At 54.9% G+C, this 17,520-nt stretch overlaps 1 protein-coding gene across 3 annotated transcripts in view; it reads right to left on the bottom strand.

The window, feature by feature from the left end:
• Window positions 1–17,016, bottom strand: part of LOC311428987 (E3 ubiquitin-protein ligase HUWE1-like) — a 36,918-nt gene extending 19,902 nt beyond the window's left edge. Inside the window, exons 1-26 of one of the 3 annotated variants that reach the window (XM_084540174.1) lie at window positions 16,934–16,967; window positions 15,332–15,377; window positions 13,758–13,830; window positions 13,565–13,663; window positions 12,540–12,746; window positions 9,581–9,733; window positions 9,404–9,466; window positions 8,145–8,222; window positions 8,010–8,057; window positions 7,824–7,892; window positions 7,612–7,711; window positions 7,403–7,503; window positions 7,178–7,328; window positions 6,972–7,099; window positions 6,734–6,874; window positions 6,537–6,648; window positions 6,346–6,444; window positions 6,152–6,253; window positions 5,985–6,065; window positions 5,773–5,879; window positions 5,497–5,674; window positions 4,093–4,184; window positions 2,954–3,165; window positions 2,792–2,849; window positions 1,604–1,780; window positions 24–269 (exon numbers count right to left, since the gene is read on the bottom strand). In XM_084540174.1, the coding sequence (XP_084396300.1) occupies window positions 24–269; window positions 1,604–1,780; window positions 2,792–2,849; window positions 2,954–3,165; window positions 4,093–4,184; window positions 5,497–5,674; window positions 5,773–5,879; window positions 5,985–6,065; window positions 6,152–6,253; window positions 6,346–6,444; window positions 6,537–6,648; window positions 6,734–6,874; window positions 6,972–7,099; window positions 7,178–7,328; window positions 7,403–7,503; window positions 7,612–7,711; window positions 7,824–7,892; window positions 8,010–8,057; window positions 8,145–8,222; window positions 9,404–9,466; window positions 9,581–9,733; window positions 12,540–12,746; window positions 13,565–13,663; window positions 13,758–13,802 (2,847 nt within the window). In that variant the 5' untranslated portion in view covers window positions 13,803–13,830; window positions 15,332–15,377; window positions 16,934–16,967. Of the gene's footprint in view, window positions 1–23; window positions 270–1,603; window positions 1,781–2,791; window positions 2,850–2,953; window positions 3,166–4,092; window positions 4,185–5,496; window positions 5,675–5,772; window positions 5,880–5,984; window positions 6,066–6,151; window positions 6,254–6,345; window positions 6,445–6,536; window positions 6,649–6,733; window positions 6,875–6,971; window positions 7,100–7,177; window positions 7,329–7,402; window positions 7,504–7,611; window positions 7,712–7,823; window positions 7,893–8,009; window positions 8,058–8,144; window positions 8,223–9,403; window positions 9,467–9,580; window positions 9,734–12,539; window positions 12,747–13,564; window positions 13,664–13,757; window positions 13,831–15,171; window positions 15,244–15,331; window positions 15,378–16,933 lie in introns of those variants that run through there. The other 2 variants (XM_084540173.1, XM_084540175.1) reach the window with 2 other exon arrangements.
• Between the last annotated feature and the right edge of the window lie 504 nt (window positions 17,017–17,520).

Consider the following 17,520-nt stretch of genomic DNA (forward strand, 5'->3'; position numbering starts at 1 on the left):
GCCCCAAAAAAAGCCCTGCCTACCTGCCCCACGCGGCAGGTGTGGACGAACATCATGATGTAGGCGTGGGCGGCCGTCAGGGCGTGCAGCAGGGGGGTGGCTTGGGCCGAGAGGGTGGCATCGGGGACGCTGCCGGCCCCCGCCAGCTCCCGCAGCAGCACCGAGCCCCCCGGAGCCTCGATGGGGCGATGCAGGGGCTCCAGGGCTGACAGCACGGCGTCCAGCTGCAGCAGGCCCTCCTGAAGCACCTTGGGCTCGTGGGACAGGGTCTGGGAGGGGAAAAAAAGGAGCTGGGATCTCGGCACGGGGGTTTCGAGCCCCGTGGGACCCCCGTCTGCCTCCCTGGACCCCCGTCCGACCCACCCCCAGGGTTTGGTTCTCCTCTTCGCGGGGTTTGTTTTCCTCCTGGAGGCTATTTCCCTCCCCAGAAGTGTGCATTTTCCTTCCCTACCCCATCTTCTCCCCCAAAAAAGTCTTTATTTTCCTCTCCTACCTCATTTCCCTCTCCAAAATTGTCTATTTTCCTCCCATACCCCATCTTTTTCCCCAAAATACCATTTATTTTCTTCCCCTACCCCATCTTTTCCCCCAAAAATACCATTTATTTTCCTCCCCTACCCTATCTTCCTCTCCAAAATACCATTTATTTTCCTCCCATACCCTATCTTCCCCCCAAAAATACCATTTATTTTCCTTCCCTATCCCATCTTCCCCCCCCAAAAAGTCTTTAGTTTCCTCCCCTACCCTATTTTCCTCCCCAAAACTGTCTATTTTCCTCCTCTACCCTATCTTCCCCCCAAAAATACCATTTATTTTCCTCCCCTACCCTATCTTCCTCCCAAAATACCATTTATTTTCCTTCTCTACCCCATCTTCCCCCCCAAAAAAGTCTTTATTTTCCTCCTCTACCCTATCTTCCCCCCCAAAATACCATTAATTTTCCTCCCATACCCCGTCTTTTTCCCCAAAATACAATTTATTTTCCTCCCCTACCCCATCTTTCCCCCCCAAAAGTCTTCATTTTCCTCCCCTACCCTATGTACCTCCCCAAAATTGTCTATTTTCCTCCCCTACCCATCTTTTCCCCCTAAACACTATTCCCCCCCCCCTTCCTGATATTTATTTCCCCCATACCCCATTTTCCCCATCTCCTGGCATTTAATTCCCCCCCATACCCCATTTCTCCCCCCCCAGGTATTTAATCCCCCCCCATACCCTATTTCTCCCCCCCCATACCCCATTTTTCCCCATCTCCTGGTATTTATTCCCCCCCCCATACCCCATTTCTCCCCCCCCAGGTATTTAATTCCCCCCCATACCCTATTTCTCCCCTCCCATTCCCTATTTCCCCCCCCCAGGTATTTAATTCCCCCCCCATACCCTAATTTCTCCCCCCACACATATTTAATCCCCCCCCCAGTTATTTAATCCCCCCCCACCCCCCATTTCCCCATATTTACCCCCCCCACCCCCCATTTTTCCCCCATATCCTCATCCTTTTTTCCCCTCCAAACCCCACATCCCCCCTCCCCACTCCCTCCTCGCCCCGTCCCCTTTAATTTAATCCCAAGGGGGGGGTCCGTGGCCCCCCCCCCAGCCCTACCAGGATGGATTTGCAGACCCCGGCCACCGCCTGGCAGGCGGCCGAGGTGGGGAAGTCGACGGGGAGGTTGGGGAGCCCCAGGATGGTGACGAGGGGGCGCAGCCCCCGCTGAGCCACGAATTCCTGGCAGTGGTCGTCCGTCGTGTTGTTGCTCAGGATCGACTCCACGAATTTCATCTGGGGGGGGGGGAAAAAAACAAAAAAAATTGGGGTTAAGGGGGCTCCAGAGCTCTCTGTGACCCCAAAAAGCCGCTCCGCGGCCCCCAAAATCCCCCCCTCTATGCCCAGACCCCGAAATCCCCCTTCCATGCCCCCAAAATCCCCTATTTCCCTAAATCCCTGTCCCCCCCCCCTAAAAAAAAATCCCCCTACGCACCACAACCCCCCCTAAATTCCCAATCCCGTGCCCCCCCCAAAATTCCCCCTACGCACCCCAGAAGCCCTCCCCATCTCCCCATGACCCCAAATGGCCCCAAACCCCTCTGTGCCCCCCCCAAGACCCTCTCCGTGCCCCCCCCAAAACCCCTTCCTTTTCCCCAAATCCACGTCCCCCCCCCAAACCTCCACGTCCCCCTAAAAAACCTTTCCCATCCCCAACCCCCTCCATGCCCCCAAAACCCTTCTTTTACCCCCAAATCACCTTCCTGCCCCCCCATGACCCTAAAACCCCCTCCGTGCCCCCAAAACCACCCCCCAGTCCCCCTAAAACCCCCTCCGCATCCCCCAAACCCCTTCCCCATTCCCCAAATTTGCCCCCCCACCCCCAAATCCCCCTGGTGCCCCCCCAAATCCCCCCCCACATCCCTCAAATCCTCCTTGTGCCCCCCAAATCCCCCCCACACCCCCCAAATCCCCCTTGTGCCCCCCCAAATCTCCCCCACATCCCCCTTGTGCCCCCCCAAATCCCCCGCCCCACCCCTCAAATCCCCCACACCCCTCAAATCCCCCTTGTGCCCCCCCAAATCTCCCCCACACCCCCCCAAATCCTCCTTGTGGCCCCCCAAATCCCCCCCCGCATCCCTCAAATCCCCCTTGTGGCCCCCAAATCCCCCCCACACCCCCCGAAATCCCCCCCCACATCCCTCAAATCCCCCTTGTGCCCTTCCAAAGCCCCCTCACACCCCCCAAAATCCCCCCCACACCCCCCAAATCCCCCCCACACCCCCCCAAAAAGCCCCCCCAACCCACCACATTGAGGATGTAGTCCATCAGCGGGATGGGGATGCGCTCCTCCGTGCCCACCACCCTAAAAAAAAACAAGGACGAGGGGGGGACACCAAAATAAGGCCTCTGACCCTATTAAGTGTCCCCCCCCCAAAAAAAATAAACACATTTTGGGGCAAAACTCACTGCTGGCTGGGCTCGGCCTCGCTCTGCTGCGTGGCGCTGAAGCTCTGCATGGCCTGCACCTCTTCCTCCTCCTCATCCTCACTCGACGCCTCCTCGGCGGCGTGGGGGGAGCGCGGGGGGGGCGCGGCGGCCGTGCCGTCCGCCTTCTGCATCGAGGGTTTCTGGCAGATGTATTTGGGGTCCCGGCCCAGGCTGCAGATTTCCTCCAAAAGCTGCCGGGGGGGGCACAAAAATAAGTTGGGGGGGCACAAAAATAAGTTGGGGGGGCACAAAAATAAGTTGGGGGGGTGTGGAAATAAGTTGGGGGGAGAGAAGGAGGAAAAAAAAGGGGTTGGGGGGGTAGAAAAGGGTTGGGAAATTAAAGGGGGGGGGAATTTAGGGGATTTGGGGAGGTGGAAAAGGGTTGGGAAATGGGGGGGGGAAATGTTGGGATTTGGGGGGTAAAAAAAAGGGTTAGGGATTCGGGGGGGTGGCAGAAAAGGGTTGGGAAATGGGGGGAGAAATGTTGGGGATTTGGGGGGGCAAAAAAAGGGTTGGGGATTTGGGGGGGGCAGAAAAGGGTTGGGGATTTGGGGGGGGCAGAAAAAGGTTGGGGATTTGGGGGGGGGACAGAAAAGGGTTGGGAAATGGGGGGGGCAAAAAAGGGTTGGGAAATGGGGGGGGCAGCAGGAAAGAGTTGGGAAATGGGGGGGGAGAGATGTTGGGGATTTGGGGGGGGCAAAAAAAGGTTGGGGATTTGGGGGGGGGCAGAAAAGGGTTTGGGATTTGGGGGGGGCAGAAAAAAGAGTTGGGATTGGGGGGGCACAAAAAAGGGTTAGGATATAGGGGGAGAGAAAAATGTTGGGGATTTGGGGGGGGCAGAAAAGGGGCACGAGGTTGGGGGGGCAGAAAAGGGTCACGGGATTCCTGGGGGGGGGGGCAGAAAAATGTGGGGGATTTAGGGGCAGAAAGAAAAGGGTCGGGGTTTGGGGGGGCAGACAGAAAAGGATCCGGGTTCGGGTACAAAAAAAAATCAAGGGTTTTGGGGTAGATATAGTAAAAAGTCGAGGGTTTTGGGGGCAATTTGGGGTTTTTGGGGCAATTTGGGGTTCGGGGGGGTGGAAGGATTTTGGGGTGACCCCCCCAGGCACCCCACAGACCTTGATGATGGCAGTGGTGGCGTCGGTTTTGAGGGTGGGCTGGTGCCGCATCAGCTCGTCCACGGCGCTGCCCAGGTTGGAGGCGGTGTCGCCTGGGAAATGGGGTGGAAATGGGGTTGAAACGGGCTCGGGGGAGCCCCAAAAAGCACCCCCAAGTGTCAGGGCCGCCCCAAAAAGCCTCCCTGAGCTCCGGGGACAAACAGGGACAACCCAAAAAGCCACCCGAAGCTCCAGGAAGACCCCAAAAAGCCTCCCCTGAGCTCCAGGGAGAACCCAAAAAGCCTCCCGTGAGCTCCGGAGAGACCCTAAAAAGCCTCCCTGAGCTCCAGGGAGACCCCAAAATGCTCCCCTGAGCTCCAGGGAGACCCCAAAATGCCCCGCCGAGCTCCAGGGAGACCCTAAAAAGCCTCCCCACACTCCAGGTAGACCCCAAAAAGCCTCCCCGAGCTCCAGGGAGAACCCAAAAAGCCTCCCCTGAATTCCAGGGAGACCTTAAAAAGCCTCCCCGAGCTCCAGGGAGACCCCAAAAAGCCTCCCCGAGCTCCAGGGAGACCCCAAAAAGCCTCCCCATGCTCTGGGGCCATCCCAAAAAGCCTCCTCAAGCTTCGCAGAGACCCCAAAATGCTCCCCTGAGCTCCAGGGAGACCCCAAAATGGTCCCCTTAGCTCCAGGGAGACCCCAAAAAAAACCCCAAAGCACCAGGGCCACCCCAAAAAGCCTCCCTGAGCTCCAGGGAGACCCCAAAATCCTCCCCTGAGCTCCAGAGAGACTCCAAAAAGCCCCCCAAAGCACTGGGGACACCCCAAAAAGCCTCCCTGAGCTCCAGGGAGACCCCAAAACGCTTCCCTGAGCTCCAAGGAGACCCCAAAATGGTCCCCTTAGCTCCAGGGAGACCCCAAAAAGCCCCCCCAAGTACCAGGGCCACCCCAAAAAGCCTCCCCAAGCTCCAGGAAGAAACAGGGAGACCCCAAAAAGCACCCCCAAGTACCAGGGCCACCCCAAAACGCCTCCCCTGAGCTCCGGGGAGACCCTAAAAAGCCTCCCTGAGCTCCAGGGAGACCCCAAAAAGCCCCCCCAAGTGCCAGGGGCACCCCAAAAAGCCTCCCTGAGCTCTGGGGAGACCCCGAAGAGCCTCCTCAAGCTCCGGGGAGACCCCAGAAAGCCCCCCAAAGCACCGGGGACACCCCTAAAAGCTCCCCACACTCCAGGGAGACCCCAAAAAGCCTCCCCGAGCTCCAGGAAGAAAAAGGGACACCCCAAAAAGCTCCCCTGATCTCCGAGGACACCCCAAAAAGCTTCCCCAAGCTCCCCGAGCGCCAAACTCCCCCCCAAAACTCACCTCCTGGACCCCACCACCCCCTCCCAGCCCCTTTTGGGGCCGCGGGGACCCCCCCCAAGACTCACCGAGGGGGTCGGAGCTGCGTCGGCGGCGCATGGCCGGGAGGTAATCGGGGGAGAGCAGCACCTTGAAGAGGCGCTCGAAGGGCTGGCACTGCACGAAGGACTGCAGCCCGCGGGCGTTGAGGCACAGAGCGCTGAACACGTTGGGCAGCGAGCCCAGCACCTCCCGCGTGGCTGGCACCTGAGGGAGACCCCAAAAAGGACCAAAAAAGGACCAAAAAAGGATGAGGGGAGCCCCCGAAACGGTGCGAAACCCCAACGGGGTGCCCCCAAACTCACGTCCTTGATGAGCAGCGCGTGCAGCATGACGTCGGTGAGGCCGTTGTCCTGCAGGGAGGAGAGGAGGGAAGGCTCCTGGAACACGAAGACCGTCACCACCTCGGTCGCTGCGGCACAAAGAGAGAAACGGGGAGGGTTAGGGACATTTTGGGACGTTTAGGGACACGGGGAGGAAGGGCAGAGAGGGGACACGGCGTCCCCGGGGTGCTCACCCAGGAGGAAAAGCGAGGGGCCGTAGTACTCGGCGTTGCTGATGATGTGCTTGAGGGAGGTGGGCAGCGAGCCATCCATCACTGCGTGGGGACAGAGAGGTCAGGACGGCCACCAGCGTCCCCTCCCCGCTGTCCCTGTCCCCTCCCCGCTGTCCCTGTCCCCTCACCGTGCCGGATGCCGTCGGAAAAAGCCGGGTCCTGGATGGCTTTTTTGAGGAAGTTCAGCATGGATTTGAGCAGGGCGGCGCGCTGCGGGATGCACTGGACTCCTGGAGGGGTTGGTGGAAATTTTGGGGTGGATTCAGCCCTTTTAGGGTGCGGCGGTGCCCCCGTTGTCCCCGTCCTCCCCTCTGTCACCTACCGCTGCGCGGGGACAAGGCCACGGCGGCGCTGGTGCTGGGCACGGCGGGCTCGGCAGCGGAGGGGCCGGGGCTGCTGCTCTCCATGGCCACGTCCGTCACTGGGGGGGTTGGCGGAGGGCTCAGGGAGGGAGGGGGCTTTTTGGGGTGCGTCCCCCCCCCCCTCCCCGTTCTCGTGCCCCCCTCTCCTCACCCTCCATGTCCGTCTCCATCTCCTCGCCCTCCGGGAGCGCGGCGGCGGCCGGGCGCTGCACTTTGGGCTTGATGACGAAGGGGCACTCGCGGCGGCACAGGTCCACTTCGTGCTGCGGGGCGAGGAGGGCATAAAATCCCCAAAAAAACAGCAAAAAAACCCTTTTTTCCCTCAAATAAACCCCTCGGGGGTGCTACCTCCAGGCGGTAGATGAAGATGGAGAGGCCACTGTGCGACTGGAAGGCCGCCATGTCCAGGTTGGTGATGAGATCCACCACCCGCACGGCGCGCGTGACGAAGGTGATCTGGTCCTGCTCGTCGCCTAAAAACTTGATCACCTTTGTTTTCGGGGAGGGGGGGGGAAAAATAAATGAGCGGGTGAGGAAAAAGAGAAAGGGGGGCACCCGAAATCGCCCCCCCCGGGGTCCTGCCCACCTTCAGCAGCGCCTCCATCATGCCGCAGGACACCAGCGCCTCGCCGCCGGCGTCGTAGCTGGCCAGGTGGTAGAGGAAGGAGAAGAGGGCGGTGGCGAACTGGTGGGGATAGGGCTCCATGGAGGGGTCTGGGGGGAGCACGGGGGGGGTCAGCGAGGGTTCGTACCCCCCCAAAACCCCCCCCCGGGAGCTCCCTGCGGACCCACCGATCATGGCTTGGATGCAGTTGCGGACGAGGACGGGGAGGAAGCCGTGGTAGGAGGCGGTGCCGGTGCAGTCGATGATGCTGCTGAGCTTGGGGGTCCTCTCCAGGTGCACGATGGAGGTCAGCGTCCGCAGGGAGGCCGCTTTGATGTCCTAAATTTATTTTGGGGGGGGCGTGAGGAGGCTGTAAGGGGGGGTTTGGGGAAGGGGAAGGGCTGGGGGCTCACCATCAGCTGCTTGTCGGTGATCTGCAGCACGTCCACCAGCTCCTCGATCAGCCCGTTGTACAGGATGCTGTTGGCCGACTCCTGCAAGGCGTTGGAGTACACTGCGAAGCAGAGGGTGGAGGTGTCACCCCCTGGAGGCCCCCCCCCCCAAAAAAAAAAACCCCAAACTTGCCATTTTTGGGTCTTTCCCCTCAATTTTTAACCCCTACCGAGGATGGAGATGGCGTGCAGCCGGGCCTGCACCGCCTGCAGCCGCTTTTTGTGGTTGGAGAAACCGTGCGCCAAGCGGATGTGGGTGAAGAGAAGCATCTGGGGGGGGGCAAAAGGGGGGGCGTTAGGGGGTGTCCGAGCATGTGGACCCCCCCCCGTGACTCGTGTCGTCCCCAAAAAGGTGGGGGAGACCCCCCCCCACGAGACTCGCCTGCTTGTCCTTGGGGATGCTGTACATCTTGGTGAGGGATTCCATGATCTCCGAGGGGCTCTCTGAAATCTGGGGGGGGGGAAATGAAGAAAAAAGAGGGTAAATTGGGTAAAAATTATATGGGGGGGGTAAAAAAAAGAAGGGGTGCCCGTGGACACCCCCCGGTGTCATCCTTTTGGTGCTCACCTTGTCCAGCTGCTCGATGTGGATGTAGTGTAGGGTGGTGCTGGTGGCCTAAGGGGGGGGGAATGGGGGTGTTATGGGGTTTTTTTGGGGGTGGGGGGCGTTTTTGGGGGTCCCCCCGGGGTTGGGGACACTCACCCGTTTGTCCACCTTCACCTCGGTGCCTGGCTCAGCGTAGAACTCGAAGTGCAGCGTGGTGGCGCTGGGGGGGTACTTCTGGAGGGGGGGGGACACAAAAATGGGGTGAACGAGGACCCCTGGGGGATTTGGGGGGGGTTGTCCCCTCCCTGTGATCCCCAGGGGGGGCATATGAGGGATGGGGGTGACAAGGTTTGGTCCCAAAATGCTGTGGGGTGGGGGACAGGATCGGGCCCAAGAGACCCAAAAGGGGGTTGGGGACCCCGGGACACCAAAAAAGGGGACAAATATTGGGTTAGGGTTCCCCAAAAGCCCCCAAAAGTGACAAGGATTGGGTTAGGGGTCCCCAAAACACCACAAAAGTGACAAATACTGTGTTAGGGGTCCCCAGAATAGCAGAAAAATGTTAAATATTGGATTTGGGGTCCCCAAAATCCCAGAAAAAATGACAAATATTGCATTAGGGATCCTCAAAACCCTAGAAAGCTGACAAATGCTGTGTTAGACGCCCCCAAAGGCCCAGAAAAGTGACAAGTATTGGGGTTAGGCGTCCCCAAAACCCTAGAAAGGTGACGAATATTGGATTGGGGTCCCCAAAAGCCCAGAAAAGTGACAAATATTGGGGTTAGGGGTCCCCAAAAGCCCGGAAAAGTGACAAATATTGGGGTTAGGGGTCCCCAAAACACCAAGGGTGACAAATATCAGTTTAGGGGTCCCCAAAAGCCCGGAAAAGTGACAAATATTGGGGTTAGGGGTCCCCAAAAGCCCAGAAAAGTGACAAATATTGGGGTTAGGGGTCCCCAAAACACCAAGGGTGACAAATATTGGATTAGGGGTCCCCAAAAGCCCAGAAAAGTGACAAATATTGGGGTTAGGGGTCCCCAAAAGATCAAGGGTGACAAGTATTCGATTAGGGGTCCCCAAAAGCCCGGAAAAGTGACAAATATTGGGGTTAGGGGTCCCCAAAACACCGAGGGTGACAAATATTAGATTAGGGGTCCCCAAAAGCCCGGAAAAATGACAAATATTGGGGTTAGGCATCCCCAAAAGTCCAGAAAAGTGACAAATATTGGGTTAGGAATCCCCAGGACACCAAAAAAAGTGACAAAACTGAGTTGAAGAACCCCAAAACACCACCAAGGATGATAAAAACAGCGAAAAAGGGAATAAAGGGAACAGAATTGGGTCAGGGCCATGACTAGGGACACCAACGGGGGGCTTGGGGACACAATTGGGGCCAGCAGGGACGCGCCACTCACCATCATGTGCAGGTCTCGGCAGCACTCGGCCAGCCCGAAGCCGTTCTCCTTGCCGCCCCAGCTCTGAAAGGGGGGAAGAAAACGGGATAAAAATTGAGAGGGGGGCACGGGGACACCCAGGGGACACCCAGGGGACAGGGGACACCCAGGGGACACCCAAGGGACACCCGGGGTCACCTCGGCCAGGTGCTGGAGGCGGGAGAGGAGCGGGGTGCGCTTGTCGGAGCCGAGGCGCGTGATGTAGTTGGAGCGCTTGCTGAAGACGTAGAGCAGGTTGAGCACGGCCAGCACCACCTGCATGTCCGACGAGGCCAGCAGCGTCGTCAGGTGCTGCGAAAACGGGGAAAAAAAGTCAAATTAGTGACCGTTATGGTGTTAGCCGCAAGGAAATGATCAAAAGAACGAAGTAAATAGCGATTTCGGGGGCCGCGCGCTGAAAAAAATGGAAAGGAAATCGAAATGAGTAACGATTTTGGGTGTCACCTGCAGAAAAAAAAAAGGAAAGTAAAATTAATAATAATTTTGGGTGTCACCTGCAAAAAAAATGGGAAAAAAATCAAATTAGTAACAATTTAGGGTATAATCCGCAAAAAGATAATGAAAAAAACACAAGTAAATAACAATTTTGGATGGCATACGCAAAAAAATAAGGGGGAAAGTAATCAGAATGAGTAAGGATTTGGGTATCAACTGCAAAAGAAATGAGGCAAAATCAAATTCGTAACAATTTCAGGTGTCAGCCCTAAAAAATTAATCAAAAAAATTAAGTAAGTAACAATTTTGGGTGCCGTATGCCAAAAAAAAAAAAAAAAGGGAGAAGAAATCAAAATTAGTAACAATTTTGGATATCACCTGCAGAAAAAAGTGAGAAAAAGTCAAATTAATAACAGTTTTGGGTGTCATCCACAAAAAAAAAGTGGGAAACGGGTAAAAATTAGTAAGTTTTTGGTATCACCTGCAAAAATAATAAGAAAAAACTCAAATTAGTAACAGTTTTGCGCATCATACACCAAAAAAAGTGAAAAAAATCAAAATAATAAAAATTTTGGGTGCCATACGCAAAAAAAATGGGAATAGGAACCGGAATTAGTAACAATTTTGGGTGTTGCCCAAAAAAAAAAAAATTAAGTTAATAACAATTCTGGATGCAATATGGAAAAAAATGGAAAAGAAATCAAAACTAACAACAATTTCAGAGGTAACCTGCAAAAATAATCAGAAAAACAATCAAATAAATCACAATTTGGGCCATCACGGGCAGAAATAACAGGAAAAAAATCAAATAAGTGACAATTTTGGGTGTCACCTACAAAAATAATCCAAAAAACAATTAAATAAATGACCGTTTTGGCTGTTATGTGCAGAAACAATGGGGAAAAAATGAAATAAATGACAATTTTGACCCTCACATGCAAATCTAATGGGGAAAAAAATCAAATAAATGATAATTTTCACTGTCATTTGCAGAAACAAGGGAAAAAAATCAAATAAATGACGAATTTGGCTGTCACACACACACAAATAATGGTGAAAAAAAAACAAATAAATGACAATTTTGAGTGTTACCTGCAAAAATAATTGAACAAATGACAATTTGGGCCGTTACACACACAGAAATAACCAGAAAATTTTTCAAATAAATAACAATTTTGGCCATCAAATGAAGAATTAATCGTGAAAAAAATCACGTAAATGACAATTTTGACCACCACACACAGGAATAATAGGGAAAAACATCAAATAAATGACAAATTTGGCTCTCACACACATAAATAATAGTGAAAAAAAGGAATAAATAACAATTTTAAGTGTCACCTGCAAAAATAATCAGAAAAATAATCGAACAAATGACAGTTTTGGCTGTCACACATGGAAATAACCAAAAAAAAAACTCAACTAAATGGCAAATTTGGCTGTAATACACACAAATAATAGTGGAAAAAAATGAATAAACGACAATTTTGGGTGTTATCTGCAAAAATAATCAGAGAAATAACCGAACAAATGATATCTTTGGCCATTACATGCGGAAATAATCAGAAAAAAAAATCAAACAGATGACGATTTTGGCCCTCACATGAAGAAATAATCGTGAAAAAAATCACATAAGTGACAGTTTTGGCCATCACACATGGGAATAGGGGAAAAAAAGTCAAATAAATGACAAATTTGGCTCTCACACACAAAAATAATAGTGAAAAAAACGAATAAATGACAATTATGGGTATCACCTACAAAAATAATCGGAAATATAATTGAACAAATGACAATTCTGACCGTCACACGCGGAAATAACCAGAAAATTTTTCAAATAAATGCCAATTTCGGCCATCACACAAAGAAATAATTGTGAAAAAAATGACATAAATGACAATTTTTGCCATCACAGGTGGAAATAACCAGAAAAGAATTCAAATAAATGATAATCGTGGCCATCACACGAAGAAATAATCGTGAAAAAAGTCACACAAATGACAATTTTGGCTGTCGCACACAGAAATAACCAGAAAAATTTGAAATAAACGACAATTTGGGCCATCACACGTGGAAATAACCAGAAACAAATTCTAATAAATGATAATCGTGGCCATCACACGAAGAAATAATCGTGAAAAAAGTCAAATAAATGACAATTTTGCCCCTCACACACAGAAATAACCAGAAAAAATTGAAATAAATGACAATTTGGGCCATCACACGTGGAAATAACCAAAAAAGAATTCAAATGAATGATAATTGTGGCCATCACACGAAGAAATAATCGTGAAAAAAGTCACACAAATGACAATTTTGGCCCTCACACACAGAAATAACCAGAAAAATTTGAAATAAATGACAATTTTGGCCCTCACACACAGAAATAACCAGAAAAAAATTGAAATAAATGACAATTTTGGCTGTCACACGTGGAAATAACCAGAAAAATTTTCAAACAGATGACAATTCTGGGTGTCACTCGCAAAAATAATGGGCCAAACAATCATCCAAATGCCAATCTACTCCATCACACGTGGAAAATAACCAGAAAAGAATTCAAACAGATGCCAATTGTGGCCGTCTCATGACAAAATGACAGGAATCGACCGGAGGAGCGATGACGCCGGCCCCGGGGGGTTGTTTTTTTGGGGCTGCCCACCTCGATGGAGCTGTAGAGGTGCCGGGAGAAGCTGTACTCGATGAGCAGCGCCGTGAAGTTGAGCACGGCCAGCAGCAGCGCCTTCAGCTGCTCGCGCTCGGGGCGGTCGCAGGCCAGCAGCCAGGACATGTTCTCCACCGTGCGCCCCGCGTCCGCCAGGATGCCGTCGAAACGATCCAGGAGATCCACCCAGTGGTACAGCTCGCACTAAAGGGGGGCAGAAAAAAGGGTGGGGGCACCCCGAAATTAGCTAGGTGGACTTTAAGACGTCCATTTCCAGCTGGTTTGGCCCCAAAAGCTGCCCGTTCCCTGCTCTGGCTGCGTTAAAAACCCCGATGCTGTCCCTTCTCCGTAAAAAAACGTAATAAAAATTTAAAAAAGAATCATTAAAAACATCAAACTGGGCATAAATAATATTCCCAGCATCAAATTTAGAGGATTTAGGGTAAAAGGAGTGACCTCCAGCTCATATAAAGATTAAAAATTAAATCAAAGTTAAAATTACAAACGGAAAAGCCCCACAAAAGCATCTATGGGGTGAGGGTGCCCCAAAGATTTTTAGGGGAATGGGTCCCTGAGGGGTTTTGGGGGGGATTAAGGGTGGCCTCCCCCAAATTTGGGGGAAAATGGGGGATTTGGATGGTTTGTGGCAGCCCCAAGGAGGGTGAAAAGGGGCAAAAATGACGAGGATGCCTCATGGGGGGGGGGTGAGGGGAAAAAAGGGAGCCCCCCCGATAAAATTTGGGGTCACAAATGGCAAATTTGGGAACTCGGCAGCTCCAAGACAAGAGACAAGAGGCTCTGCCAGGATTTTGGGGAGGATTTAGGGGAAAAAAAAGCAAAATTAAATAAAAATCAGGGATGGACACGAGTAGTAATCGGGACCCAAAAAAAAAAAAAAAAACCACAAAAAAGACCCAAATCGGGACACAAAACGCCGCGCCCCCCCCCCGCGATGAACTCAGGGCCCCCCCCGGTAATTAAAGGCACCCCCCCCGTTGTTTTTTTTGGGGTGGGGGCCGCACCTTGCCGATGTTCCATGTCTTGATCTGCTGCAGCTCGGCCAGCAGCTGCTCGTCGCCGCACGCCTTCAGCTTCTCGATGAGGGCCCGGCAGTCGGCGGGCTGGGGGGGGGGGGGGGGAAAAAAAAAAAAAGGCATTAGGACCCCCCCTAAAACCCTAAAAAAAAACCCAAACCCCCCCGGAGACCCCACTCACCGCCTCCGTCGGGGTTTTCTTCAGCTTCGTCCGATCCACTTTCATTTTGGGGGACCCGTCCGCGCCGCTCCGCCTGGATAAAAAGCAGGAAAAAAAATTGGGGGGGGGGATAAAATCATTTAGGGACCCCCCCCCCGGTGTGAAGTGGGGGGGTTTTGGGTTTAGGATGAGGACTCGGAGTCCCGGCAGGCGGCGCGGCGGCGGCGGGAGATGACGTGGGGGCCGCTCGCTGGAACAATGAATGTGCAAAACCCCGCGGCGGGAGGCGCGGCGCCGGCGCCTGGGGGGGGGCCCCGCGGCGTGGCCCCCCCCTTGAACCCCCTCCCGATTCAAAAAGCCCTCGGAGAAGCCCGGCAGAGCCCCCAAAACCATGACAGAAGCCAAAAACCCCACTAAATGCCCCCAAAACCCCACTAACCCCCCCCTAAACCCCCCTAAACCCCATAAAATCCCCCCTAAACCCCACTAAACGCCCCCAAAACCCCACTAAACGCCCCCTAAACCCCACTAAACGCCCCCAAAACCCCACTAAACGCCCCCAAAACCCCACTAAACCCCCCCAAAACCCCACTAAACGCCCCAAAACCCCACTAAACCACACTAACCCCCCCAAAACCCCACTAACCCCCCCCAAAACCCCACTAACCCCCCCCCAAAACCCCACTAAACCCCCCCCAAAACCCCACTAAACCCCCCCAAAACCCCACTAAATGCCCCAAAACCCCACTAAACCCCCCCAAAACCCCCCCAAAACCCCACTAAACCCCCCCAAAACCCCACTAAAACCCCAATAAAACCCCCAAACCCCCCCAAAACCCCCACTAAACCCCCCCAAAACCCCACTAAATGCCCCAAAACCCCCCCAAAACCCCACTAAACCCCCCCAAAACCCCACTAAAACCCCCCAAAATCCCCCAAAACCCCACTAAACCCCCCCAAAGTGCCCCCCCCAATTAATTTCGGGGGTGACGAAGCGCGGCGCTGACCTCGTTAATTAACCCCGCGGTGTTAATTATAATTTGGGGGTGCCCCCCCCCCCCCCAGAGCCCGGCTCGACAGGCAGGGCCGGTTGGGTGGCGGCGCGGCCGGCGTCACCCCGAGCTTGGGGACGGCCCTAAAATATTTTTTTTTTGGGGGGGGGGGGGGAATTAAATTTGGGGGCCCCCCCCTCAATAAAAACGCTGCTGGTTAAAGGGGGGGGGGCAGCAAGTGCTGGGGGGGTCACCCCAAAAAGGGGGGGAGGCGTTAAATGGAATGGGGGGGGTACCTAAAGGTCTCCAAATCCTACAGGGGGAGGATTTTTTTTTTTGGGGGGGGTGTCCTGGAGCCCCCCCCATGTCCCGGAGACCCCCCCACATTTTCTGGAGCCCCCCCCCCCCCCCCAAATTTGAGGGCCGCGGCGGGGGCAGCTTACCGGGAATCACAGCCAGTCCATCCTCACCTCTGGGGGGGGGGGACAGGGGACACTCAGCCAATTTGGGGGGGCCTGGGGGGGGCAAACGGGGACCAGAGGGTGAGGGGGGGGGGTCCTGAGGGCGAGGGGGGGGTGGAAAAATTATTGGGGGGGGGCTTACGGAAGCACGTGGGGCCTCTGGCGGCGGAACAGGAGCAGGGCCCGCGCTGCGGGGGAAATGATGGTAAATAAAGCGAAATTGGGGCCGGCGGGGGGGGGAAAAGTGGGATTTTTTTGAAAAAGGGGGGTGCAATAAGCGTGGGGGGGGCACCGGGGGGGGAAGGGGTAAAATCGGGGGAGTTTTGGGAGAAAAAATGAAGAGTTTGGAAGGTGGGAAGGGTTGGAGTTGGGGGAGAGGTGGGAGAAGGGGGGTTGGGGGAAAAAGGGGGAAATTGGGAAAAGGGGGGGGGATGAATGATGTGGGGGGGGGTAAGTTGGGGAAAAGGGGGTGAAAAGTGCTAAAAAGGAGGAAAATTGTGAAGGGGGGGGGGGCTAAATTTGGGGAAATGAGCCTAAATAATGTAATAATGTAAATAATGTAAAAATTACAGAAAAAGAACCCAAAAATTATAAGGGGGGGGGGAATAAATTGGGGGGGGGGAACACAGAAGAGCCCCCGTGAAATAGAAACTGTCAAAATAAGGGGGTAAATTAAAGGGGGGGGGGGCTAAATAAAGGGAAAACCCAAATGGGGGGGGACACAAAAATAGGGGGGGGGTCTAAATGGGGGGGGGCAACTGCAAGGGGGGGGCCTAAAGGATGGAAAGAGCTGGAAAGGGGGGGCCTAAACTGAGGGGGGGGGCCAGGTGGGGACCCTAAAAGAGAGGAAGGTGTAAAAAGGGGGGGGGAAATGGGGGGGAGGTAAAATGGGGGGGGGATAAATTGGGGGGGTGGCCCTAAATTAGGGGGGAAGCCTGAAGCTTAAATAAGGGGGGGGTGCTAAAAAAAAAATGTGGGGGGGGGCTTAAATTTGGGGGGGGTGAATCTTAAATCAAGGGGGGGACCCTAAATTGGGGGGGGAAGGAATTTGAAATTGAGGAGAGACCCTAAAACAGGGGGGGGGCGTTAAATGGGAGGGGGAAGGTTCTTAATTTGGGGGGGGGGGGGGGGGAATTGGGGGGGGCAACCTAGATCCTAAATTAAGGGGAACCCTAAAAGGGGGGAAAAGGGGGGTAAAAAGGAGAAGGGAGACCTAAATCGGGGGGGGGGGACCCTAAATTAAAAAGGGGGGGGCCCTAAATTGGGGGGGGGTCCTAAATAAGGGGGATGAGGCAATAAGTAAGGGGGGGGCAATAAATAAGGGGGGATATCCTGAAGGGGGGGCACCCCAAATAAGGGGGGGACACCCTAAATACTGGGGGGGCACCCTAAATAAGGGGGGGCTCCCTAAATTGGGGGGGCACCCTAAAAGGTAGGGGGGGGATCCTAAAAGGGGGGGCGTCCCCGGCCCTATATCAAGGGGGGGGGGCACCTTGAAGAGAGGCCCCACAACCGATGAAACCCGAGCCCCAAAAATTGAGGGGGGGGGCAGGGGGGGCGGGATTCGCGCCCCCCCCCCCTCACCTCACGGCCCCGGGTGGGGGAGGGGAGCGCCGGTAAAGGCCCGGGGCCTGCAGGGGGTGAGGAAAACCCCCGAGGGGGGGGCGGGGGTCGCTAAAGGAGCCGCTGAGCCCCCCCCAGAGGGAACCGGGCCCCCCCCCAGGGCCCCCCCCCACCCCGGTACCTGTAGGGGAGGGGGGGGCTCAGCGCCGGGCCCGGCCGCCTCCCGCCGCCGCCGCCATCTTACACAGCGCCCCCGCCGAAATCCCGCGAGAGCGCCGCCTCCCGCGAGACTCGCGCCCGGGGGGGAGGGGCCTCAGAAGGAGGAGCCAATGAGGGGAGGGGACGGGAATGGGGAGGGCCAATGGGAGCGCGGGGGTGGAGCGGTTGGTATGGGGAGGGAAGGGGGAGGTGAAGTCTCGCGAGAGGGGAAGAAGCTGAGGGGGAAGTCTCGCGAGATTTCGGGTGGGGGCCTAACGACCGGTGGGGGGGAGGGGGGGGAACCGGGCGAGCTCCGGCCGCTCACCGGACCGCGCGCGAGCTCTCGCGAGACTTCTTCGGGAAGATCTCGCGAGAATAGAGGCGGGGAGGCGGAGCCGAGTCTTCCCTCAGCGGCGGCGGCGGCGCGCGGAGCTCTCGCGAGATCCCCGTTGGGTGCGCGGGGAAACCTCGCGAGATCTCGCGAGAAGCTGTGTGTGGGAGGGGGAGTGAAATCTCGCGAGATCGGCGCCACGTGACCCCAGCGCTCGAGATTTTGTGGTTTTATTATTC

Source organism: Aythya ferina (assembly GCF_964211825.1).
Source record: "Aythya ferina genome assembly, contig: HAP1_SCAFFOLD_231, whole genome shotgun sequence".
NCBI lineage: Eukaryota > Metazoa > Chordata > Aves > Anseriformes > Anatidae > Aythya > Aythya ferina.